The 27,923-nt window shown below is 43.2% G+C and overlaps 1 protein-coding gene across 4 annotated transcripts in view; it reads left to right on the top strand.

The window, feature by feature from the left end:
* Positions 1–25,812, top strand: part of LOC129853574 (inositol polyphosphate-5-phosphatase A-like) — a 42,184-nt gene extending 16,372 nt beyond the window's left edge. The window contains exons 7-16 of one of the 4 annotated variants that reach the window (XM_055919748.1): positions 78–130; positions 2,520–2,639; positions 2,853–2,937; positions 3,064–3,159; positions 3,257–3,331; positions 4,392–4,465; positions 4,550–4,661; positions 4,777–4,845; positions 6,713–6,770; positions 7,535–10,138. In XM_055919748.1, coding sequence (XP_055775723.1) covers positions 78–130; positions 2,520–2,639; positions 2,853–2,937; positions 3,064–3,159; positions 3,257–3,331; positions 4,392–4,465; positions 4,550–4,661; positions 4,777–4,845; positions 6,713–6,754 — 726 coding nt within the window. In that variant the 3' untranslated portion in view covers positions 6,755–6,770; positions 7,535–10,138. Of the gene's footprint in view, positions 1–77; positions 131–2,519; positions 2,640–2,852; positions 2,938–3,063; positions 3,160–3,256; positions 3,332–4,391; positions 4,466–4,549; positions 4,662–4,776; positions 4,846–6,712; positions 10,139–25,341 lie in introns of those variants that run through there. The other 3 variants (XM_055919749.1, XM_055919750.1, XM_055919747.1) reach the window with 3 other exon arrangements.
* Positions 25,813–27,923: the final 2,111 nt, after the last annotated feature.

The following is a 27,923-nucleotide window of genomic DNA, read 5'->3' as shown; positions in this document are numbered from 1 at the left end:
GTGGTACAGTATTTGGTGAACATTTAACATACAAAATATTAATTTGTATAACTTTTTGTTTGTGATGTGTTTTGCAGTTCAAATGGTCTAGGAAGGGCTTCATGAGGACCCGGTGGATCATTCACAACCAGTACGTACTCTAGTCTAGTGGTTCCCAAACGGTGGGTCGGGTTGCCATTTTTTTGTGTGTAGAATTTATATACTTTTTACATAGATGTTCAGAATGGAAAAACGCTTTCCGTGTAAACTTAGATGACTTAAACCAAATAGAAAGTATGTAGAAAAGATAAAGGACCTATATACAGTGCATTTGCAAAATATTCAGACCCCTTGACTTTTTCCACATTTTGTTACATTACAGCCTTATTCTGAAATGGATTAAATAAAATCATCCTCATCAGTCTACACACAATACCCAATAATGACAAAGAGAAAACAGGTTTTTAGAAATTTTAGCTAATTTATTACAAATAAAAAACAGAAATAACAAATGTACATACGTATTCAGACTCTTGAGATGTTTATACAACTTGATTGGAGTCCACCTGTGGTAAATTGAATTGATTGGACATGATTTGGAAAGGCACACCCCTGTCTATATAAGGTCCCACATTTTACAATGCATGTCAGAGCAAAAACCAAGCCAAGAGGTCGACGGAATTGTCAATAGAGACAGGATTGTGTCGAGCCACAGATCTGGGGAAGGGTACCAAAAAAAATTCTCCAGCATTGAAGGTCCCCAAGAACACAGTGGCCTCCATCATTCTTAAATGGAAGAAGTTTAGAATCACCAAGACTCTTCCTATAGTTAGCTTCCTGGCCAAACGGAGCAATCGGGGGAGAAGGGTCAGGGAGTTCCTCTCTGGAGATGGGAGAACCTTACAGAAGGACAATGATCTCTGCAGCACTTCACCAATTAGGCGTTTGTGGTAGAGTGGCCAGACTGAAGCCACTCCTCAGTAAAAGGCATATGACAATCCGCTTGGAGTTTTCCAAAGGCCACCTAAAGACTCTCCGACCATGAGAAACAAGATTCTCTTGTCTGATGAATGCCAAGTGTCACGTCCGGAGAAAACCTGTGAAGCATGGTGCCTTTTTCAGCAGCAGGAACTGGGAGACTAGTTAGGATTGAGGGAAAGATGAACGGAGCAAAGTACAGAGAGATCCTTGATGAAATCCTGATCCAGAGCACTGAGGACCTCAGACTGGGGTGAAGGTTCACCTTCCAACAAGACAACGACCCTAAGTACACAGCCAAGACAACACAGGAGTGGCTTCAGGACAGGTCTCTGAATGTCCTTGAGTGGCCCATCCAGAGCCCGGACTTGAACCTGATCAAACATCTCCAGAGAGACCTGAAAATAGCTGTGCAGCGATGCTCCCTATCCAACCTGACAGAACTTGAGAGGATCTGCAGCGAAGAATTTGAGAAATTCCCCAAATACAGGTGTGCCAAGCTTGTCGCGTCATACTCAAGAAGACTCGAGGCTGCAATCGTTGCCAAATGTGCTTCAACGAAGTACTGAGTAAAGGGTCTGAATACTTATTTAAATGTGATATTTCCGTTTTTTTAATGGGGTATTGTGTATTGTGTGTAAATGATGAGGGGAAACAACTATTTAATCAATTTTAGAATAAGGCTGTAACGTAACAAACTATGGAAAAAGTCAAGGGGTCTGAATACTTTCCGAATGCACTGTATTTCAAAATAATAGCCTAGAATCTTTGAGAACTTACAATCACCAAAAAAAAACTAGACAATCAGGCCCCCATTGATTTTGTTTTAATGCTTAAGCATAAGAACACAGAATTAGCCATAGCAAAATGTGTAGAATTTCAGAAAAGTAGTTGTAAAACTGCAACATTTTCTCCTCAAACAAGATGATATTCTTTACTTATTTTTTTGTCTGTATGTTTTTTCACCGCTCAACCCTCATGGTGGGTCACGACTCAAAAGACACCTCAATTGATGGGTCACGAAGCAAAAAGTTTGGGAACCCCTGCTCTAGTCTACTGACCTACTCTTCTCGACTCTACGTACTCTACTGTCACAGCTCATCAATAGATAGAGAGCCGGCTGTCATCCCGTTACTCAATGAATGCAGTGGTTAAAGCTGAAGCTCAGCAAACACCCTCTGTTTCCTCTGCACAATAGTTACTGCTTGCTCTCTTGTGTCACCAACACCAGTTCTTAGACAAAAGGAGTCTATGGGCAGAGTGCTACAAGGTCACCCTGTGAGTCAACATAGCCGTCTGTTGGATGCACAGTCATTGTTTTCAGGTGGCAGCAGCAGAAAAGGAGTGAATGCTCGGCACAGAAGAATAATGTGTTTGTTTGTGGACTAGCATTACCTCAAGTGCCCTCACTAATAACTAAACTCTTCATAACTGCCATCACTGAACAGCACACACACAGAGACGCTTCTAACTCGAATAGGAGAACAAATATCTTCACAATGCTTCCTTTCTTCATAGATATGTCTGACAATTCTCATTTTGTGTGTGTGTGCTCTCTGCAGGGGTCTGGACCTAGTCAACGTACACCTTTTCCATGATGCCTCCAACCTCATTGCCTGTAATGCCAGTCCCTCCATCTACTCAGCCAACCGCCAGAAGGCCCTCAGATATGTCATCAATAGGTTAGCCTGCCCATTCTCAGCTTTGAAGAACAACTCAAGTGCACCTACTTGAGAGAGATACTGTAAACCCACTTGGGAATCTAGATAAAAAAATAGTTGTCTGCAAGTTGGTTTGCAAGTGTATGTAGATCTGCGTTTACAATCATTTTAAAATAGAGGACTCAATTTATAGGCTAAAACATTTTGACTCATACCGGTGTCATTTCCTTCCAGGATATCAGAGAGCAGCTATACTCCACTCCCCTTCTTCCTGTTTGGGGATTTCAACTTCCGCCTGGACACCCTTAGCCTGGTCCAGGTATTATATGACCCACTTCCTCAAGAATTTAATCAGAATCAGAAAATCAGGAAACCTTACTAATGGTCAGCTGACTGTTGGCTTTTTTTAACCTAACTGTGTGTGGTGTGTTTGTGTGTGTTCTAGAACTTGTCCACTTCAGCAGAGGTGCAGACAGTGAAGAAGGACAGCAGTAACGAGGTGGAGAAAATAATCTGTGAGGAAAAGGACAATGACCACAAGGTGAGCCTCCCCATCCATCCACGTCTTCCATCCTACTGTCTCCTTGTTGTTATTCAGATTCAGATGTTTACTGTATCCCCAATTCCTTCATCTCAAGATTCTTCTCCATATTGAGACCAAGATGTTTGCCTACCTGCACCAGGCAGTGTTCAGAGAGGACAACGGCAGAGCGGTGAGAACATTAGTCTACTGTACACATCAACAAATTTACACCCCACCCATATTAATATCATGGTCTACCGCTCACTGCCATGACAACAATCCTAACTAAGCTAAGGACCCAGGGACTGAACACCTCCGTCTGCAATTGGATGCTGGACTTCCTGACGGGACGCCCCCAGGTAGTGAGGGTAGGCAACAACGCAGCCGCCATACTGACCCTCAACACAGGGGCCCCTCAGGGGTGCGTGCTTAGTCCCCTCCTGTAATCCCCGTTCACCCTCGACTGTGTGGCCGTGCACAACTCCAACACCATCATTAAGTTTACAGACAACACGACGGTGGTAGGCCTGACCACCAACGACAATGAGACAGCCTATAGGGAGGAGGTCAGAGACCTTGTCAAAGACTCCAGTCACCCAAGTTATAGACTGTTCTCTCTGCTACCGCATGGCAAGTGGATGCACCTTCTAGAACCAACAGGACCCTGAACAACTTCTACCCCCAAGCCATAAGACTGCTAAATAGTTAGTTAAATAGTTAACCAAATATCTACCCGGACTATCTGCATTGACCCTTTTTTGCACTAACTTTTTTTGACTCATCGCATAGCTGCTACTACTGTTTACTGTCTGCCACTTTATTCCTATTTGCTGTATATGCACATATCTACCTCAATTACCTCGTACCCCTGCACATCGACTCGCTACTTGTACCCTGTGTATATAGCCAAGTTATCATTACTCATTGTGTATCTATTATTATTTGTATTATTTCTCTATTTTCTTTCTCTCTGCATTGTTGGGAAGGGCCCGTAAGTAAGCATCTCACTGTTAGTCTACACCTGTTTACGACGCAGGTGACGTGTAACATTTGATTTGATTACTGCCTTGGCTACCAGTTCTAAAACAGAAAACAACCACAGAAGATACTTCATTAAATTCATTAATTCAATTACATCCTACCACAGAGATAGTTATGAAATTGAATTTTCACATTATGCAGATGTTTATGGTTAGCAGATTACAAGTTTTGGGTCCTCCAGTAATTGTTCATCTTTCTATATCGCTCAGATTTTGAAATATGACAAGGAGATTGCAGCCTTTCAAGATGTCATTGCAGAGGAAGAAATCCTGTTTCCACCCAGGTAAGCCTCATCCCTGACAGCCCTGTCACTATTACTGTCATTATTACTACTACCTGAAGATGCCATGCTGTTTGTCTCTGTCAGTTACCCCTATAGTGAAGACTACACTAAACCCACCCAGTACATGAACACTCGCTGCCCCTCCTGGTGCGACCGTATCCTTATGTCTCACACTGCCCAAGACATCATCCACAGGGTGAGTAAGCTGGCAACGCTCTGCCATCCACACTTACTGACGAGTTGATTCATTTATTTATTTACCATGGGGGCACTTTCTATAGGCCTATTAAAAAAATGTTGTTTCATTTCAGAGGGATGAGGGAGAGAGCAGTGTGGTTTACAACATACTGGGCCCTAATGTCTGCATGGGCGACCACAAAGTAACCTTTATTTATTTATACATACATACATACATACATACATACATACATACATACATACAGTTGGGAGAACAAGTATTTGATACACAGCCGATTTTGCAGGTTTTCCTACTTACAAAGCATGTAGAGGTCTGTAATTTTTATCATAGGTACACTTCAACTGTGAGAGACGGAATCTAAAACGAAAATCTAGAAAATCACATTGTATGATTTTTAAGTAGATAATTAGCATTTTATTGCATGACATAAGTATTTGATCACCTACCAACCAGTAAGAATTCCAGCTCTCACAGACCTGTTAGTTTTTCTTTAAGAAGCCCTCCTGTTCTCCACTCATTACCTGTATTAACTGCACCTGTTTGAACTTGTTACCTGTATAAAAGACACCTGTCCACACACTCAATCAAACAGACTCCAACCTCTCCACAATGGTCAAGACCAGAGAGCTGTGTAAGGACATCAGGGATAGAATTGTAGACCTGCACAAGGCTGGGATGGGCTACAGGACAATAGGCAAGCAGCTTGGTGAGAAGGCAACAACTGTTGGCGAAATTATTAGAAAATGGAAGAAGTTCAAGATGACGGTCAATCACCCTCGGTCTGGGGCTCCATGCAAGATCTCACCTCGTGGGGCATCAATGATCATGAGGAAGTTGAGGGATCAGCCCAGAACTACACGGCAGGACCTGGTCAATGACCTGAAGAGAGCTGGGACCACAGTCTCAAAGAAAACCATTAGTAACACACTACGCCGTCATGGATTAAAATCCTGCAGCGCACGCAAGGTCCCCCTGCTCAAGCCAGCGCATGTCCAGGCCCATCTGAAGTTTGCCAATGACCATCTGGATGATCCAGAGGAGGAATGGGAGAAGGTCATGTGGTCTGATGAGACAAAAATAGAGCTTTTTGGTCTAAACTCCACTCGCCGTGTTTGGAGGAAGAAGAAGGATGAGTACAACCCCAAGAACACCATCCCAACCGTGAAGCATGGAGGTGGAAACATCATTCTTTGGGGATGCTTTTCTGCAAAGGGGACAGGACGACTGCACCGTATTGAGGGGAGGATGGATGGGGCCATGTATCGCGAGATCTTGGCCAACAACCTCCTTCCCTCAGTAAGAGCATTGAAGATGGGTCGTGGCTGGGTCTTCCAGCATGACAACGACCCGAAACACACAGCCAGGGCAACTAAGGAGTGGCTCCGTAAGAAGCATCTCAAGGTCCTGGAGTGGCCTAGCCAGTCTCCAGACCTGAACCCAATAGAAAATCTTTGGAGGGAGCTGAAAGTCCGTATTGCCCAGCGACAGCCCCGAAACCTGAAGGATCTGGAGAAGGTCTGTATGGAGGAGTGGGCCAAAATCCCTGCTGCAGTGTGTGCAAACCTGGTCAAGAACTACAGGAAACATATGATCTCTGTAATTGCAAACAAAGGTTTCTGTACCAAATATTAAGTTCTGCTTTTCTGATGTATCAAATACTTATGTCATGCAAAAAATGCTAATTAATTACTTAAAAATCATACAATGTGATTTTCTGGATTTTTGTTTTAGATTCCGTCTCTCACAGTTGAAGTGTACCTATGATAAAAATTACAGACCTCTACATGCTTTGTAAGTAGGAAACACTGACGATTTTGCAGGTTATCAAATACTTGTTCTCCCCACTGTACATACATACATACATACATACATACATACATACATACATACATACATACATACATACATACATACATACATACATACATACATACATACATACATACATACATACATACAGTAAAATGTAACATGTCTGGTCTTGAAAATGGCCCTTGATAAACAGGACTTAACCTATGAATCGTTGTGTATTCCTCCTTTTCCCCCAGCCTGTTTTCTTGTCCTTTGCACTGAAGACAAATGGCCATTGACAAGGATCCCTCTGTGGTAAGAGTGTATGTGCTAGTGAGTGTGTAGTGTATGTTCTGTAGATTTACAGGATTATATCCAGGGGGTCTCTGAAATAGCGATCACAGGCCGTAATCTTGTCCAGCTCCCGGGCCTTATTCTCCAGAGAGCCATAGACCAGGCTGGCCCAGTGGAGTGCTGTTGGGATATGAACTAAGATGAAGAGCCTCTGTGGACAAACTGTCTCCTTTGTCCATAATGTAGCTGGGCCATCTATGTCTATAGAATCCTCTCCACTGTCGCTGTGTGTGGCTACACTAAGCCCAATGTGGGCCCTCTTTTCATTCATTACCAGACAGATCGCCGTCCAGAGAGACATTCATTGTGCAGGACAGTGTATTGGCATTTTTACGGCTGTGATTTTGTTTTGCTGCCATTTCTATGACTTTTTCATATGATGGTTTTCTCCTTAAAGAGGATTCCTCTTCAGAAGGTTCTAACAGTAATAAAAGCCATGCATCGGAACGACTTATCGGAAGGGCTTTTCAATGAGAGGGACAGCATACTTAAGCAAATAATATGTGATTCTCTGGTCTGCCATGGCTATCCTGGTTCTGTCTATGAATCCAGCAGGATTTCACCAAATTTTGACTTTTATCTTATTTCGTTTGTTAGGAACTCCTTTAGCAATCCTATATCATTAATTAACACATTGAAAGAGTTTATAGATGATTTCTAGATGTTACTGAATGTTTTCCTTGTGGATGGTAAAGAGTTAACTTTTCTCCCATTATGTAAGCCAGTGTCTATCCAACATTGGTCATCACCATCACACACTCCCACTCCGCTATCCGTACCAGAGGATAAACAGAGCAGATCCTACCCAGTCACGGCACCCAGCCTCTCCCTGAAGTGCATGCAGTCAGTTTCCACCCAACCAAATCTCTCACATTCTATTCTCCTCTCACTTCAAGTTATTGATTGCCATGACTTGGGTGACATCATCACAGATTTGATCATCAGTATTATGGATTTTTTTGACAGACAATTTGCTCTGTCCTGTGCTTGGCCATACGTCTTGCCACCCAGACCCCAAAACGTACACCGAGACAGGGTATTTTCTGGGAGTCCTCTCTTCAGTGATGGATCGTTGGGATTGGAATGCTGGATGGAATAGGACCAACGTAAAGACAATAGACTATGTGACTGTGGGACTGCTGATGTTTAGGCCATGGTCTTGTCAGGGAGGGACCAGCTCTCTCCCAATGGGAGGAATGAGACATGTGAGGACACACACACACACACACTCTGGCACTCTGCCAAGTAAATACCCTGACTTCAGCTGGTCAAACGGTTTTAAAGTGTCAAGGGTTTATAATTAAGTATTGACCTTCATTCCTTCTGACATTCCTGAATAGAAGATGGATGCATGCTTTTCATTTGTATGTTAGTAGTCTTTTATTTTACTTATTTATTTTCTTACTGTTTTAACTGTTTACTATCAATATAAGCATGCTAATAGCAAACATTCACAAACACAATAAACAAAAGCTGCTACAGTATTTCAATGCACCGTCAGCATGTTTGTCAGAATAGAGCAGTAGCGTAATACACATTTCTCTGTGCATTCTTATATTGTGCAGTCTTTTGTTGAAAGCATACATTTTACCAGTACGTACATACTATCCCAGCTCATTCTTGGAACAGTGAACTCCAACAAAACGCTCCATTTGCCCCCTAATGCCACGCTGAGGTCATTTTTCCTAACCTACAACTTCAATGGTGTTGTAATTACTCAGCTTAAATCAATAAAATGATGTAAAAGACCAGTGGGGCAGATTCAGGCTGGGAGCCCATAAGGTCAGTATGAAATGTGGAAATGCGCCTTCCTTTCCCATCGGACCTCAGCCTTGGATTTCCTCAGACTCTAAAGTATAACATCACATGCTGCTGAATACTGATGATCACAGCTCTGCCTGCCTGCTACCACACTCTGCTGGGTATACTCTCTGGTGGCTTGTACGTTGACATATTATGGGGTGGGCCTATGTAATGTACAAACATATGCTTCAACTGTAAGGTTAGTCTACTCTATCGGACATCAGAGCAGACATGGGTGGCTAAATACTGTTCCACATTCAGACAATATCAGCACAAAAAGACACCAAGCTTGCTAGATCAGTCACTGACAGGAGTTGATTTTGCTGCTCCCTTATAAGGACATCACGATTATGTAGTCTATTTTCATTTCTGATGCGTATTGCCGGTGGTACAGTAGGTAGCTACGTTCTTGTTACCACGAAGTGGTTTATTCCACAAACTATGACTGGGTCCTTTAAAGTAGCTCCTAAGAGATTCATAAATATGTTTTCATTTGTTTTTAGAGAATTGAAGAGTGTACTAATAGAGATTTCTCTTGTTCAGGGGAGCTGACACAATGTTATTCTGTTTTTAATAATGCATCCATTGTTTTACAAGGCAGCATCTTCTGGACTGTTTCAGTTACTGTGATCAATTTGACTGTTTTACTAAACAATAACTTGTTTACCATCCCACTCTGTAATTTGAATGTGGATGTGTCTGGAATGGATGTTTGATACCACAGTCACGCATACGCACACACATGCACACCCACGCACATGTTCACACACGCAAAGTTCAAACAATTTGAAGCTTGACACCTATGTATTATTTTGGTTTCCGTTATTTTATTGAGTATCTCTCTTTTTCTATGTTTTATTTGTGCTGTAGCAACCTCTTCAGATCTTTGTTCATTGTCCATGTTCTGTTTTGTATGAAATGGATGCATAGTTTGCATCATTTTGCTTTAATAAGAACTATTTCAAAGACTTTTAAAAAATATAATCATGGATTTCTTTATAGTTAATAGTTGTATCAGTGATATTCAGAATGCACTTACATGATCAATGCCTATTAATGAAGTTATTCAAATGTTGTACTCTTATTTTGAGGTAGAAAATGCATCATTTGTAATCGATCTTCCTCTGTAGTATGTGTTGATTGACTGACACTCAATCTGCTGTGAAGAAATTATAGACGGATATGACAAGGATTCATTAGTTCAAATGTATAGATAGATTATCCTTGTAATCTGTACCCTGTCAAATGTCCTTAATTAGTTTACTATCAATAATGTATGGGTCTGCGTGGAAAGTGCAAGTTCCACTCAATAATATACTTATACTAGTTGATTTATGGTATTGTCAACATATTGTAATGCCCTCCAGGGATTGCTCTTGGTTTAGAGTTCAACATGAGGCCAGTAGTATTGTTAGATGGAGTGGACTAATGTCGTTTGTCAAATTTTCTGGTCGAACACACAAAAAAACACTACACTCTTGTAATGCTTCCAGTTTTGTAAATAAATGTTGACCACTGCAATTATATTACTGTATTATTCTCCCTTAATGAGATTCTACCCACTGGACACACTGGTTAAATCAACTTTGTTTCTACGTCATTTCAATGAATTTCTGCTAAACCAACGTGTAATATACTTTGAATTGACTTCTGTGCCCAGTAGGTACCTTGTAAAACCAATGTCATTGTTATTGCTGCGAGCTTGATTCTTCTGTTGGCATTCTACTTGCACCTCTCGCAGGGTCATGCAAGTGTTTTTCTTTGGGTAGGTATCTATGATCGCTATTTGTCTTTCTCTTTCTGTTACACCAGTAATGGCATGCCCTGCCTGACACAAACATTGCCATAAGATTTCAGATTAAGTTCTTAAGGAATAGCTTCACTCCAATCCAGAACTGGATGCACCTGAAATGTAACATACAATACCATAGACGACACATCACACAAGTTCACCTTTAATGTAGAAAAAAAAAGCGGTCTGCATATTTATAGGACTTTGTGTGAAATATATGGGATATTAAAGTGCCCTCTCAAGGTGGAATGGGCTGGCTATTTTGGACCGTCAAAACTGGCCAAGTTTTTCGATTGATACTCTTTAAAGCTCCAGAAAGAAGAGGTCAACTGAAATTGTGAGTTGCATTAAAGAAGACAAATGTTGATCCAATACCGTTGTCTCAGATGTATCTTCAGTGCAAAGGCAAAAGCATCAGCAGAAACAGTACAGTCTGCAGTGAGCAACTGAATCTATAATGCTCACCAAAAACAATGGAAATGGCTTTTCCTGGCTTAGATGCTGAAAAATGTCTATGAATATGCATGTCTCATTTCTGAACCGCTTCTGCATTTATCACAGAACTGGGCTACTCTTAAATAGACTGCGTGTAAGTAAAGTGTGAATCCAATTGGTGCAATAAATGCTCATGTGATCAGCTGATGCCACCACTCAGGTTTCCCTTTTGAACTCCTTTCACTTGATATAAAAGTCAAAGTGTAAAAGTAGATTTCTAAGTTGACCAGTTCTACACATGCTTCCATGATGTGCTCATGCACTGGTGTATCTTGCTGCCATTGCCATTGCTCGTGTAACTAGCTGTTACTCTTTCTGCTTGCTGTTTTCTGATATCCAATTACCACCCCAGCCTTCACCTGTATGGGTTCTGTTTCTTCCTTCAGGGGATTTGGTATAGCATATCGTACTGACCTCCTGTAGTTATTTTATCATCTGTGTATGATGATTTGCTCTGGCAGTGAGCTACCCTGAAGGAGCAGAGCTTAACGCCTAGACTATGCATTGTAATCTTATCTATTAAATGGTTAAACGTGGCATTTCCTTTCTTTTTTAAAAATTTGTTTATACTTAGTTTTTATTGTAGGAACACAAATAAAGTACAAATAAAGTAAAATAAAATAACAAAAAAGATCTGGCAGTTACAGTGCACTTCATACCTTCATCATTTTTTATTTATTTATTTAACCTTTATTTAACCAGGTAGGCAAATTGAGAACACGTTCTCATTTACAATTGCGACCTGGCCAAGATAAAGCAAAGCAGTTCGACACATACAACAACACATAGTTACACATGGAGTAAAAACAAACATATAGTCAATAATACAGTGAAAAAAATAAGTCTACAGTATATACAATGTGAGCAAGTGAGGTGAGATAAGGGGGGTGAAGGCAAACAGATATATGTATAAATAAATAAAAATATAAAAAGGCCATGGAGGCGAAGTGAGTACAACACAGCAAGTAAAATAAAAACTAAAAAAAACACTGGAATGGTTGGTTTGCATTGGAAGAAAGTGCAAAGTAGAGACAGAAATAATGGGGTGCAAAGGAGCAAAATAAATTAATAAATAAATACAGTAGGTAAAGAGGTAGTTGTTTGGGCTAAATTGTAGATGGGTTATGTACAGGTGCAGTAATCTATGAGCTGCTCTGACAGCTGGTGCTTAAAGCTAGTGAGGGAGATAGGTGTTTCCAGTTTCAGAGATTTTTGTAGTTCGTTCCAGTCATTGGCAGCAGAGAACTGGAAGGAGAGGCGTCCAAAGGAAGAATTGGTTTTGGGGGTGACTAGAGAGATATACCTGCTGGAGCGCGTGCTACGGGTAGGTGCTGCTATGGTGACCAGCGAGCTGAGATAAGGGGGGACTTTACCTAGCAGGGTCTTGTAGATGACCTGGAACCAATGGGTTTGGCGACGAGTATGAAGCGAGGGCCAGCCAACGAGAGTGTACAGGTCGCAGTGGTGGGTAGTATATGGGGCTTTGGTGACAAAACGGATGGCACTGTGATAGACTGCATCCAATTTATTGAGTAGGGTTTTGGAGGCTATTTTGTAAATGACATCACCGAAGTCGAGGATTGGTAGGATGGTCAGTTTTACAAGGGTATGTTTGGCAGCATGAGTAAAGGATGCTTTGTTGCGGAATAGGAAGCCAATTCTAGATTTGACTTTGGATTGGAGATGTTTGATGTGGGTCTGGAAGGAGAGTTTACAGTCTAACCAGACACCTAGGTATTTGTAGTTGTCCACATATTCTAAGTCAGAGCCGTCCAAAGTAGTGATGTTGGACAGGCGGGCCGGAGCAGGCAGCGATCGGTTGAAGAGCATGCATTTGGTTTTACTTGTATTTAAGAGCAGTTGGAGGCCACGGAAGGAGAGTTGTATGGCATTGAAGCTCGCCTGGAGGGTTGTTAACACAGTGTCAAAAGAAGGGCCAGAAGTATACAGAATAGTGTCGTCTGCGTAGAGGTGGATCAGAGAATCACCAGCAGAAAGAGCGACATCATTGATGTAAACAGAGAAGAGAGTCGGTCCAAGAATTGAACCCTGTGGCACCCCCATAGAGACTGCCAGAGGCCCGGACAACAGACCCTCCGATTTGACACACTGAACTCTATCAGAGAAGTAGTTGGTGAACCAGGCGAGGCAATCATTAGAGAAACCAAGGCTGTCGAGTCTGCCAATGAGGATGTGGTGATTGACAGAGTCAAAAGCCTTGGCCAGGTCAATGAATACGGCTGCACAGTATTGTTTCCTATCGATGGCGGTTACGATATCGTTTATGACCTTGAGCGTGGCTGAGGTGCACCCATGACCAGCTCTGAAACCAGATTGCATAGCGGAGAAGGTGTGGTGTGATTCGAAATGGTCGGTAATCTGTTTGTTGACTTGGCTTTCGAAGACCTTAGAAAGACAGGGTAGGATAGATATAGGTCTGTAGCAGTTAGGGTCAAGGGTGTCCCCCCCTTTGAAGAGGGGGATAACCGCAGCTGCTTTCCAATCTTTGGGTATCTCAGACGACACGAAAGAGAGGTTGAAGAGGCTTGTAATAGGGGTGGCAACAATTTCAGCAGATAGTTTTAGAAAGAAAGGGTCCAGATTATCTAGCCCGGCTGATTTGTAAGGGTCCAGATTTTGCAGCTCATTAAGAACATCAGCTGACTGTATTTGGGAGAAAGAGAAATGGGGAAGGCTTGGGCGAGTAGCAGAGGGGAGGGCAGTGCTGTTGTCCCGGGTAGGGGTAGCCAGGTGGAAAGCATGGCCAGCCGTAGAAAAATGCTTATTGAAATTCTCAATTATAGTGGATTTGTCGGTGGTGACAGTGTTTCCTATCTTCAGGGCGGTTGGAAGCTGGGAGGAGGTGTTCTTATTCTCCATGGACTTTACGGTGTCCCAGAACTTTTTTGAATTTGTGTTGCAGGAAGCAAATTTCTGCTTGAAAAAGCTAGCCTTGGCTGTTCTAACTGCCTGTGTATATTGGTTTCTGGCTTCCCTGAAAAGTTGCATATCACGGGGGCTGTTCGATGCTAATGCAGAACGCCATAGGATGTTTTTCTGTTGGTTAAGGGCAGTCAGGTCAGGAGAGAACCAAGGGCTATATCTGTTCCTGGTTCTAAATTTCTTGAATGGGGCATGCTTATTCAAGATGGTGAGGAAGGCATTTTAAAAAAATGACCAGGCATCCTCTACTGACGGGATGAGATCAATATCCTTCCAGGATACCCCGGCCAGGTCAATTAGGAAGGCCTGCTCGCTGAAGTGTTTCAGGGAGCGTTTGACAGTGATGAGTGGAGGTCGTTTGACCGCTGACCCATTACGGATGCAGGCAATGAGGCAGTGATCGCTGAGATCTTGGTTAAAAACAGCAGAGGTGTATTTGGAGGGCAAGTTTGTTAGGATGATATCTATGAGGGTACCCGTGTTTACGGAATTAGGGTGGTACCTGGTAGGTTCATTAATAATTTGTGTGAGATTGAGGGCATCAAGCTTAGATTGTAGGGTGGCTGGGGTGTTGAGCATGTTCAAATTTAGGTCACCTAGCAGCACGAGCTCTGAAGATAGATGGGGGGCAATCAGTTCACATATAGTGTCCAGAGCACAGCTGGGGGCAGAGGGTGGTCTATAGCAGGCGGCAACGGTGAGAGACTTGTTTTTAGAGAGGTGGATTTTTAAAAGTAGAAGTTCAAATTGTTTGGGAACAGACCTGGATAGTATAACAGAACTCTGCAGGCAGTCTTTGCAGTAGATTGCAACACCGCCCCCTTTGGCCGTTCTATCTTGTCTGAAAATATTGTAATTGGGGATAAAAATGTCTGAATTTTTGGTGGTCTTTCTAAGCCAGGATTCAGACACGGCTAAAACATCCGGGTTGGTAGAGTGTGCTAAAGCAGTGAACAGAACAAACTTAGGGAGGAGGCTCCTAATGTTAACATGCATGAAGCCAAGGCTATTACGGTTACAGAAGTCATCAAAAGAGAGCGCCTGGGGAATAGGAGTGGAGCCAGGTACTGCAGGGCCTGGATTCACCTCTACATCACCAGAGGAACAGAGGAGAAGTAGGATAATGGTACGGCTAAAAGCTATGAGAATTGGTCGCCTAGAGCTACCAGAGCAGAGAGTAAAAGGAAGTTTCTGGGGGCGATAAAATAGTTTAAAGGAATAATGTACAGACAAAGGTATGGTAGGATGTGAATACAGTGGAGGTAAACCTAGGTCTTGAGTGATGATGAGAGAGATCTTGTCTCTAGAAACATCATTGAAACCAGGTGATGTCATCGCATATGTGGGTGGTGGAACTGCAGGGTTGGATATGGTATAGAGAGCAGGGCTAGAATCTCTACAGTGAAATAAGCCAATAAACACTAACCAGAACAGCAATGGACAAGGCATATTTACATTAAGGAGAGGCAAGCTTAATCAAGTGATAAATAAGGGTCCAGTGAGTAGAGGTTGGTTGGGGTCGTGGCGATCCAGACAGCTGGCCGGGTATATGGCTATCGGTAGCAGCATAGGATGGAGGTCTGTTTGTAGATACCTCGTGCGTTTCCGTCGGTAGGTTCCGTGTAGTGGGGTTTTGTTCAGATAGCAGCCGATAAGACAGCTAACGATTAGCGGGCCTCAGATGAGCGTTCAGGTAACGCCGGGACGGAGGTGCCGGTTGGATAAATCCCTCGGGCAGATAACGTCGGCAGTCAGTCGTGAAGGCCCGGTGGGGTTCCGTATCTGCAGCAGCAACAAAGAAGCGGGTCCGGATGGTGATGGAACTCCTCAGCTGGCTAGCTCCAGCATGATTTGAGTTAGCTCCGGGGTCAACGTAATGGTAGGTGTCGATCATCATATTAGTTACATTGGCATCTTTGAATTAGACCTTTTCCAAGTATGAAACCCATTTATCCCAGTATTCCTGACCTCTCCTGTTGAGTTCTTAAAGCAAAGGTCAAGGTGGTGTATTTCTTCTACAATGTCTATCCATTGTGTCAGTGTGGGAGGGTCTTTTTGTAGCCATTTCCTAGTGATAGCCTTTTTACTGGCTGCCAGTAGGACCTTCAAGAGGTACGTTTCTCTATTGTGTAAGTGTAGCGTGGTTCGTTCTGCGTTGTGTAATTCTTAATGAAGACGCTGCCACAACTGATGGTCTGCTCGTTGAAATCTTTTTATTTGCCCTGCACACGAAGAGACAACACACACGTTACCCTTGGTGCAGTCACAGCTCTCCGGCACCTTGCTAGCCGAGGGTCAGGCAAAAGAGAACGATAAAGTGGTATGGGGATACAGATAACCCGCGATGGGCCAAACCAAAATATACAAAACTTTTACAATCACTTGTATGTACAATATTGGTATGAAAAAGTGTTTGTACACCAAATAAAAACATTAGCTATGCAGCTGTAATTAAATAAAAAAATACACTGAATTATTATTATTATTATCAGATTATTAACATCCCCTCCTGACCTGGCCTATTTGAATTGGTCCTTGTGTGCAATTTGGTGCGTAATCTAGGGGAACAACATCACACTGCTACATTCACCCCCACTGTTTTACACTAGATTATAGGCCCAAAACAAAACACATTACCTCAAAGGTAACAAAGCAAAGAAAGAAAAAAAAATTCACACCCACAGGGCGACAGAGTAACCCAGTGTAGTCCCTTAATTCTAGACCCACAAATGGTCGATCAGCTGAAAAGCTATCCCGCGAAGGATTAGGAAAAATAAGGGGTAGCTAATCCCTTATTCAACCGTATACGAAAAATGCCATATACATTTTATGCCGATGGACTACACACAAAGTTACATGAATTGTCAAATATATTAGACAAATCCACAAATCATTCTAAGACATGCTTAGATTCCTACATTCCTACAAAAGAAAAGGTAGGCAATATCCTACCGTCACTGAGAAACCAAGAACTGTTTCATTTCCTGTGTAGACATAGTTTGGATTAGCCTATCCACTGGCTTAATAAGTCTACCCAGTCTAGTCCGAACACCCTCACCCACAAACCTAGCAGGAATGTCACAGACAGCACTAACCCTGCTCAGAGGTCTAACCTCAGGATGGGGAGTACTACAGATCCACATCTCCGGAGCCAGCACACTTTCAGTTACCGACTCAACACTAGTAGTGTCAGACGACTGATCAGAATCCTGGTAGATTGTCACAGACCACACTGACGAAGCATCTTCAACCAAGGTAACATCATCCACACTGAATGGAGTTTCGCAATCAGAACTCTTGTAGGCTTCGGGGATATCTCTCTGGTCCACTTCTGCTGAGCACACCTCACTTAAGGGGACTTCATACGGTTGTTCCACCTCACTTCCATCAGCCGGGACTTCACCATCCTCTTGGAGTATCCTCCCAGAAGACTCAGGAAGGCCTGCCACCCAGTGGACAGTCCTGGCGTCACTCCCATCCATTTGGCTGGACATTGCAGACATCTCAGAGATCACGTCACCACTCGATAGAGATCCGTGACCCTCAGGTTCCTCCCACGAAGGTAAAGGCAGAAAGTTGACTGGCATAATCAGGTTCCTATGCACAGTTTTGATGCGTCCAGTGGTAGGGTGTTGGATACGATATGTGTTCAGTGAGCTGTTCTTTGCAACCACTATGTACACCACACTCTCCCAGCGATCAGCCAGTTTCTTCTTGCCCCTCTCCCCCTTGTTAGCAAGTAGAACTCTTATCTCCCTTCTGCACCGAGTGACCCTTAGACCGTCTGTTGTAGACCTCGGCTTGTCTCTTTTGTTGCTTACTGGCATGCTGCTGGGCCAATGTCATGGCCTCTCTCAGATCCTCACCCAGAGACTGGACATACTTATCCACATCTACTATGTCCCCATCCAGCAGCACACTTTCAAACATAACATCTACCGGCAACCTAGGGGTGCGTCCGAACATCAAGAAAAAGTGTGGAAACCCAGTAGTCTCATGAACAGTGCAGTTATAGGAGAATGTCAATGTGTTCAACATCTGAGGCCATTTAGCCTTAGACCTAGCTGGCAGAGCTCTAATCATCCCACCCAGTGTGCGATTCAGACGTTCTGCTTGACCGTTACCCATGGGATGATAAGGTGTGGTGTGGGACTTTTCAACACCAGATAACTGAAGTAATTCTGCAATAAGTAAACTCTCAAAGTTAGCACCCCTGTCAGAATGGATGCAATCAGCGAACCCATAAATGCAGAAGAAATTATTCCAGAGAACACGAGCAACAGTCTTAGCAGACTGGTTTGGACATGGATACGCACAGGCCAGCTTAGTAAAGTGGTCAGTCACTACTAACACATCAATAGACTTGTTATTTGAATCTTCGGCAGTCCATAAATCAATACACACAAGTTCTAAAGGTGCCGTTGTCACAATGGAGACAAGTGGAGCTCTTGCTTCAGGCTCAGGTGCTTTACTCAACACACATCTCTTACAGTGGGCCACGTATTCCTTGACATCCTTCTCCATAGATTCCCAGTAAAACCGCTGTCTCGTGAGCCACAATGTGCGCTGCTGACCCTGATGACCAGCATCATCATGAACTCCCTTCAACACAAGGCCTCTCAAAGACACAGGTACGACATACTGGAATATTTTCTTCTTACTCACTGGGTGTTTTGAAACACGATACAGAATCCCTAACCGCGTGGTGAGTTTCCCCCACTGTCTTAGAGTATAAACTGTTTCTTTAGCTTCAAAGACTCGCTCTCTCCTAGATGGGCACCGGCCTCTATCTACAAAGAACATGACTCTGCTGATGATAGGATCCAGTGACTGGTTATCATACAGCTCCTTGTGTGTAAGGACAGGTAAAGGGCTCTGACCCATGAACATCAACTTCTCAAGATGCTGCACATGTGAAGCGGCCCTCACTGTGGCACCATCATCCCATCGGCGATGGGCTTGGAGGACAGCAGACACCTCTTCACAGGAAACCAACCCACTGACATCGTCTCCAGCTCTACTCAACTCACTCCCAGGAGCCATAGACGTTCCACAGCCAGCCTCGGGCTGCTCACAGGAGAGACGGAACATGTCTTGTACATCATCCAGTCGAAGACCTCTGGCTTCCTCCAGCAGGACATCATATGGAATTCTTGTCAGTCGGTGCAGAACTTTGGAGCGGACAAATGGCTCTCTGCTCAAAGCATCAGCAACGACATTCTTGGGCCCTGGTATGTACTGGATATCAAAATCAAAAGGTGCCAGCTTTGCAACCCATCTCTGCTCACATGCATCAAGTCTCGGCTTTGTAAGAATATATTTGAGTGGATTGTTGTCGGTCCACACCGTAAACTTATGCCCTCGCAGCCAATGGCTGAACTTATCATGAATGGCCCATTTCATGGCTAGAAATTCCAGCCGGTGAGCAGGATACTTGGATTGTGCATGATTAAGAGATTTACTAGCAAAAGCTATTGGCCTGGCTATGGCCTTCCCATCTTGCACTTGGGATAGTACAGCTCCCAAACCACTAGTAGATGCATCAACAGAAAGCAAAAATGGCTGAGAAAAATCTGGATGAGCCAGCAGTGCCTGGTCAACTAGTGCTGCTTTCAAAGCTTCAAAAGCGAGTTGACACTCGGCAGTCCAGTCTGCAGCAGTGAGCCTGCGAGAGGGACCAGGCCTCTTTCTGCCCTTGCCTCTCCTAGGCTTCTTCTGACCTGTAGTCAGCTGAAACAATGGCCTAGCAACCATGGAACAATTCTCAATGTAGTGTTGATAGTATACTACCATACCAAGGAAAGAACGGATTTTGCTAGGAGACGGAGTGACACCATCAGCTTCCATCATCTCACTCTCAGTCACATTCAAAATGGTTTGAACCTTAGCAGGATCAGTGGCTACGCCCTCCTGAGAAATGATGTGGCCCAAAAACTTAACAGACCTCCTCAAAAACTTGCACTTAGACGGAGACAGTTTAAGATTGTGCTCCTGCAACCGCTGGAAAACCATCTCAAGTCTCTGCAGACTCTCTTCCTCCGTCTTAGCAAAAACCATCAGATCATCCAAATAGCAAAGGAGACTTAGAAAGTTTTGGTCCCCAAAGATGGTCAGCATCATTCTCATAAAAGTAGCTGGGCTGTTGCAAAGGCCCTGAGGCAAACGATTGTACTCGTGCAGACCTAAAGGAGAGGAAAAGGCAGTGTATTTCTTATCCTCTTCATGCAGTGGCACATTGTAGTACCCTGATGTCAAGTCCATTGTGCTGAAGAAGGCATTACCTCCCAGCGCCGCCAGTACATCAGCCTGATGAGGCAGTGGATGAGCATCCTTCACTGTGCGGGCGTTTAACCACCTAAAGTCAGTACATAGACGCAAGTCCCCATTCTTTTTCCATACCAGCACCAATGGTGAGGCATACTCGCTGCTGGATTTTCTGACGATTTCCTTTTCCTCCATATCATCCAGTGTTTCCCTGAGTTTTTGGTAATCAGCTGGAGAAAGCCTACGATAAGGTAATCGAAATGGGCGGTCATCAGTCAGCCGTATGCGATGGCAGAACTCTTTTGCCTCTCCACAATCCAGGCTATGTCTAGAGAACACCGTGTCATACTTCTCAATTAAACCGACAAGTTTGTCTTTCCAGAACTGTGAAACTGGACACTCCTCAACAGACAGGCCTTAAAGTCCAAGATTGCTCAGTGTACTGTTGTCATTAACTACACTGCCACCAACTGAACTCTTAGCTGTAAGACTGCCATGTGAGCTGTCACATTGTACTTTTGCCACGTTCTGGTAAGCAGCTTGCTGCTTGACATCATCAAAATCCTCCAATGCAATACAAGGGTACACATCTGCCACTTTAGCATTTCGTCTCAGGGTAACTGGCGAAGTTGTTGGATTCACAATCTTCACAGGCAGCCATCCATCCCCCCACAGAGGCGTAACTACTCTCCCTACTAGTATGTGTTGATTCACACAACGAGACGTGCTGGGCTCGACAACAACAGTACTGCCCACAGAGAGTTTTGTCTTTGGGGGTAAGCGGCCCCACACCAGATGCTCACTCATGGGTTGGAGCGTTACTGCCCTCTTCAACTTAATGGTGCCCACTTTATCTGGGATGGAGTCTCCTCTCCATCTCTCCAGATTTGATAGGAGACGCAGGAACTGGCTGTCCTCACACTGGCCAGAGGGACCTGGCGTACCCACCACCCGCCAGTAGCTGTCATTTGATTTGAACTGTCTAATCAGAGACTTCAACACGTTAGTGCCAACAATGAGTTCATCAACCTGCCCATCTACAATCAGCACTGGGACTACATAACTGAAGCCATAAAGCTGTACTTTCAAGTCACACATGCCCACTGGGCTAATTTGCGTCCCACCACAACCCACCAGTATGATGTCTGAAGGAGCTAGAAAGTTCCCCTCTACCACTCCTGCCTCCCTCAACCGAGGTACAATATCTGCGCGCAGAGTAGTAGCCATGGACCCACTATCTAACATCCCCTTCAGCTCAACTTTATCCTGTACAAGCACGGTGGTGTAAAACAAACTGTCATTCTGAGAAATTCTCATTGTGTTCTGAAAAATTACTGTGTTGTTCTTGGGTACTGACTCACAAAAATAAGAATAAACAGATTGGATATCATCATCATCAGAGGAAAAATTAGCCTGCCCCACATTGCCATCCTCAAAATGTAGGCTTTCTAGTTTTCCAGACCTGCCAGTCTGTCCACATCCAGGGCTCTTTCGCTTCCCAGTCTCACTACAGTCAAAGCTCATGTGGCCAGGAGAGAAGCACTTGAAACACAGCTGGTGCATCTGACAGTGAGCTTTGGTCCAGTGATTAGTGCTTCCACAGACGCACTCACACTCACGTTTGGGGAACTGTTTACGGGGCCCTCTGTTCACAGACTGAGTATTGCTGACAAGAGCCTTCTCTAGCATACTCAAAACTTTCTCTAATGTCCCACCCTCAGATACAGATTGGGCCTGTTCTGGTTCACGGCCACATCGAGAAAAAGATGACACATTAGGTCTGCTCTCAGGATCCACTTCCTCCTGGGGGGAGTCGAAGACAGCAGCCACCTGCTGTGAAAGTTGTATTCTACATGCTTTACGCTCCCTTAACAGTTCATCCAAACGATCCTGTACCTCACTGGCTGTCCAGTCACGCAGGGGTTTGCATTTGAACACTTGGACCAACTCTTTATCAGGACAGTTGCGTACAAACATGACTGCCAACTCTGAGCGCTGATTGGGCAAAGTTCTACCCTCACCTACAAGATACTGTTCAGCTGCGTCTGCAGCTTTGTTAAGCCTATTCCAGAAATCTAGTGGACCCTCATTAGCATATGGTTTCATTGAATAGAAATCAGCTAATGGCATACCTGAGTAGACAGTATCCCCAAAGTGTTGCTTGAGAACACTGAACACTGCCTTAACATCTGTGACAACAGGGTTGTTACGCATCCAGACTTTGGTCACATCCCGTGCCCTCCCCATGAGCCTAGACATCACCTCCCCAACATTCTCAGACCCAGTGTAACCCCTCTTCTCTAGGTAGACTCCCATTAGCTCCTCCCACTCCAGGACAGAGTACTCATCTGAGCCATCACCCCTGAAGAAAGGTGGAGCACTAACCTCTGACTTCACAACCAGATTCAGCTTGGACGCATCAATAAAAGTTGACCCACATTGTTCAGGCAGGGGAAACTGCTGGGATTGGTCAGGGGAATGGGCAGGAGAAAGACTTGAAGCCCCAGGCTGCAGTAAACTCGCTCTGATAGATTCTCCTATCTCTGAGCCAATCTGCTTAATAAGGTCACTAAGCTGACTCGGTGTCCCGTTATTACTGAGGACTGGGGACGATGGTACATCAAGAGACAGAGGTGGGATACCCTGGTCAGGTGGAGTAAACAGCCTACTCCTCCCAGTGCTTGTAAACTCAGGACTAGCAACCACTCTACTCCCAGGAGCTGACTGTACCAATGGTGTAAATGCATGGACACCCCTCCCTCTACCCACACTAACCACACCAAAATCCCCAGCATAACTCATCTTATGGACTTGAGAGTCTTCCATGGCTCAATAGAGAACTAAACTACATGTAATTTACTGCGTACAAATACAAAAAAAAAATGCAATAAACAAATTCCCTCAAAACATGCAAATAAACACCAATACAATTATCTAGTGAATATGCTACATTCACCTTCACTATTTACAGTATACATTCACTTATAGCAAACCATCAACAAGTGCGCATCGCGGATCGCGCATCTCCTCCACATGCACAGCTCCGGTGGTCAGCTTGAGCTAACCAGTCGGCAGGTCGCGGCACCAGTTTGTAGCGTGGTTCGTTCTGCGTTGTGTAATTCTTAATGAAGACGCTGCCACAACTGATGGTCTGCTCGTTGAAATCTTTTTATTTGCCCTGCACACGAAGAGACAACACACACGTTACCCTTGGTGCAGTCACAGCTCTCCGGCACCTTGCTAGCCGAGGGTCAGGCAAAAGAGAACGATAAAGTGGTATGGGGATACAGATAACCCGCGATGGGCCAAACCAAAATATACAAAACTTTTACAATCACTTGTATGTACAATATTGGTATGAAAAAGTGTTTGTACACCAAATAAAAACATTAGCTATGCAGCTGTAATTAAATAAAAAAATACACTGAATTATTATTATTATTATTATCAGATTATTAACATCCCCTCTTGACCTGGCATATTTGAATTGGTCCTTGTGTGCAATTTGGTGCGTAATCTAGGGGAACAACATCACACTGCTACATAAATTATAAGGTATTTCACCCAAGTACAAAGAAATTAATGTTTGTTCTATGTCAAATCCCATTATTTTCCCAATTTCCCAGGACCATCTTATTTCTCCCCAGTAAGTTTCGATTGCGGGGCAGGACCAAAAGATATGAGAGTGGTCTGCCCACAATAGACCGCATTCTCTCCAACAAGGGTGTGGTGAGCCAGTCTGTTTTGATTTCAGTTTAGGTGTTATTAAGAAACGTATAACATTCTCTCCAACAAGGGTGTGGTGAGCCAGTCTGTTTTTTTATTTCAGTTTAGGTGTTATGAAGAAACGTATAACATTCTTCCAACAGAATTCTCTCCATGATCTTAAGTTGTTGGAGCTTTGTTGAGTCTCTAATATGTTCAACCATGTTTCATCAGTTATTTCAATGTTAAGTTCCTCCTCCCATTTCTTTTTAATATAGTTTGTAGAACGTTTCTTTGAGGATTGAATACCCAAGTAGAGATTTGAAATTGTTTTTTTGTTACTCCCCAAGTTGTATGCGTTAGTGAATACTTGGATTAATTTTGGAGGTGCTCGAGGGTCAGTCACTTTTATCTCCCTTAAGAAATAGTGTCGGACTTGTAGGTATCTGTAAAAATCTTGTTTATCCAAGCCATGTTTTTTTACTTAGGTCCTGGAAGTTATCTAGGTTCCCATTCCTTATAATTGTACTGAATGATGTGATGCCTTTCTGCGTCCATTGTTTAAATCTGCTGTCCTGAGTTGCAGGGATGAAGCTGGGGTCATATGTGGGCCAACTCAGCAGTTTGATCTCTGTCTAAATTATTTTGCTTAACTACCCTAAACCATGTCTTCAGAGAGAAATTAATCCACTGATTTTGTCTATTGTATATTTATTTTACCATATCCTTATTTCCCAAAACTGACTGTATGGGTATCTCTGTCAAAGTAGTCTCGATGTCTTTCCATTTGGATTCGTATTCTGAATTGCACCAACAAACCAGAGGTCTCAATTGGGCTGACACATAATAATCTTTTAGGTTTGGTAAGGCCATACCCCCACAGTTTTTGGGTAATTGTAATGTTGTATATCTAGTTCTTGCTCTCTTACTGTTCCAGATAAACCTTGATAGCCGTTTATCCCTTTCCCTAAATTGTTTAGGTGGGATTTCTATGGGCAGTGATTGGAACAAATACAGTAACCTCGGCAGGATGTTCATTTTGATTGTTTCAGTTCTACTACTAAGATCTAAGGGAAGTGAGTTCCACCTGTCTAGGTCATCATATATTTTCTTGTTGATGTGATCGTAATTCATGCAATAAAGTTTGGGTGTATCTTTTGGTAGGTATACTCCAAGTGTGGCATTTCCTTTCTGTAATGAAGTTGCACCAGAATGGCCTAAGGTGTTCTGAGACTTTCCTATATTCATTGACAGTTAAAGTACCAGCATTCTGTTTAACACTTTTTTGGTTACTACATGGTATGTGTTATTTCATAGTTTTGATGTCTTCACTATTATTTTACAATGTAAAAAATAAATAAATAAAAACCCTTGAATGAGTAGGTGTGTCCAAACTTTTGACGGGTACTGTATATATATATATATATATATATATATATATATATAATGTAACATGTCTGGTCTTGAAAATGGCCCTTGATAAACAGGACTTAACCTATGAATCGTTGTGTATTCCTCCTTTTTCCCCAGCCTGTTTTCTTGTCCTTTGCACTGAAGACAAATGGCCATTGACAAGGATCCCTCTGTGGTAAGAGTATATGTGCTAGTGAGTGTGTAGTGTATGTTCTGTAGGTTTACAGGATTATATCCAGGGGGTCTCTGAAATAGCGATCACAGGCCGTAATCTTGTCCAGCTCCCGGGCCTTATTCTCCAGAGAGCCATAGACCAGGCTGGCCCAGTGGAGTGCTGTTGGGATATGAACTAAGATGAAGAGCCTCTGTGGACAAACTGTCTCCTTTGTCCATAATGTAGCTGGGCCATATATGTCTATAGAATCCTCTCCACTGTCGCTGTGTGTGGCTACACTAAGCCCAATGTGGGCCCTCTTTTCATTCATTACCAGACAGATCGCCGTCCAGAGAGACATTCATTGTGCAGGGCAGTGTATTGGCATTTTTACGGCTGTGATTTTGTTTTGCTGCCATTTCTATGACTTTTTCATATGATGGTTTTCTCCTTAAAGAGGTTTTCTCTTCAGAAGGTTCTAACAGTGATAAAAGCCATGGTTCTGAAGGACTTACGGCTGTCAATTAGCTTTTCAATGAGGGGACAGCTGTCACGACTGTCATCAGGGTGGAAATGACCGGACCAAGGTGCAGCGTGGTAAGCGTACATTTCTTTTTATTTTGAATGTCGCCAACAAAAACAAGAAACAACAAAAATGACCGTGAAGCTGACTAGGGCTATACAGGCCACTAACACAGACAACTACCCACAACTAAGGTGGAAAAACAGGCCGCCTAAGTATGATTCCCAATCAGAGACAACGATAGACAGCTGTCCCTGATTGAGAACCATACCCGGCCAAAACATGGAAACAGAAAATATAGAAATAAAGAAACTAGAATGCCCACCCTAGTCACACCCTGACCTAACCAAAATAGAGAATAAAAGCCTCTCTATGGCCAAGGCGTGACAACAGCATACAAAAGCAAATAATATGTGATTCTCTGGTCTGCCATGGCTATCCTGGTCCCATCTATGAATCCAGCAGGATTTCACCCAATTTGGACTTGTATCTTCTTTTGTTTTTTAGGAACTCCTTTAGCAATCGTATATCATTAATTTACACATTGAAACAATTTATAGATGTTACTGTATGTGTTCCTTGTGGATGGTAAAGAGAGTTAACTTTTCTCCTATTATCTAAGCCAGTGTCTATCCAACATTGACCATCACCATCACACTCCCACTCCGCTATCAGTACCAGAGGATAAACAGAGCAGATCATACCCAGTCACGGCACCCAGCCTCTCCCTGAAGTGCATGCAGTCAGTTTCCACCCAACCAAATCTCTCACATTCTATTCTCCTCTCACTCCAAGTTATTGATTGCCATGACTTGGGTGACATCATCACAGATTTGATCATTAGCATTATGGATTTTTTCGACAGACAATTTGCTCTGTCCTGTGCTTGGCCATATGTCTTGCCAGGCAGACCCCAAAATGTACACCGAGATGGTATTTTCTGGGAGTCCTCTCTTCAGTTATGGATTGTTGGAATATGATTTACTAGATGGAATAGGACCAACGTAAAGACAATAGACTATGTGACTGCTGATGTTTAGGCCATGGTCTTGTCAGGGAGGCAGGGGCGCCGCCAGGGATTTTGGGCCCCTCCACCACAAGCCACACCAACCCTGCACAATTGCTTTAACCACACACCTCCAGAACCCAATCGACCCATTCAAAGCTTTAAATAACTCTACCTTTGCAGGCTTGCAACTCTCTTGTAGTCCAATATTTACTGTACGATATTTACGGACGGTGAGCTGTGAAAATATAACACTGCAGACATGCATGCAATATTCTGCCCTCTATAAGAAATGTGCCAAAGGCCATCTTTTACAGTCTAAATGTAATTTTAATGGTCAAATTCTTGAATGAAAAATTCTCTTAACATGAATGAATAACTTAAAATAAATATAACTTAAATATACATTAACTTCTTCAATTAAAATAAATTAACATTATCATCTATAGAATGATATACCAAACAAAATAATAAAATCAGCAGCAGATTTTTTAACTAAGTATACATACCAACTAGAAAATAAGCAGCTGTAAAAGTGGAAAATGGAAATGAAAAGGCCTGATGGTGGCGCTAGAGCAATGTTCAAGTGGTTACCAAATCAATAGGTTTCTTCCACTGGGGTCTTGATTGTGCACAACAAATGTTATGGTAATCCAGCCATTACTTTGAGATATATCTTGTTCTCAGCCTGTTCTCAGCCTTCTCTCAGTCTTGTTCTCAGCCTGTGGGCATCATGTGTCCATGGCAATACCATTTAGCAGTTATCAATGGCCCTTGCTCAGCCTTACTCACCAAGAGCCCAGCACTGAGCCTTCTTGCTAGCAAAGTCACTGATCAAGTTTTTGAAGTCTAGCTTTCTAGCTAAGTTACTTTCAATGGACAGCATGGCAAGACTGCAAAGCCTATCCCTGAGCTGACAAGGTAAAAATCTGTCGTTCTGCCCCTGTTCCTTGGCCGTCATTGTAAATAAGAATTTGTTCTTAACTGACTTGCCTAGTTAAATAAATGTTAAAAAA

This window comes from Salvelinus fontinalis, chromosome 4 (genome assembly GCF_029448725.1).
Source record: "Salvelinus fontinalis isolate EN_2023a chromosome 4, ASM2944872v1, whole genome shotgun sequence".
NCBI lineage: Eukaryota > Metazoa > Chordata > Actinopteri > Salmoniformes > Salmonidae > Salvelinus > Salvelinus fontinalis.
Note: the sequence above shows the minus strand (reverse complement) of the source record. Positions and strands in the feature narration are given on the sequence as shown.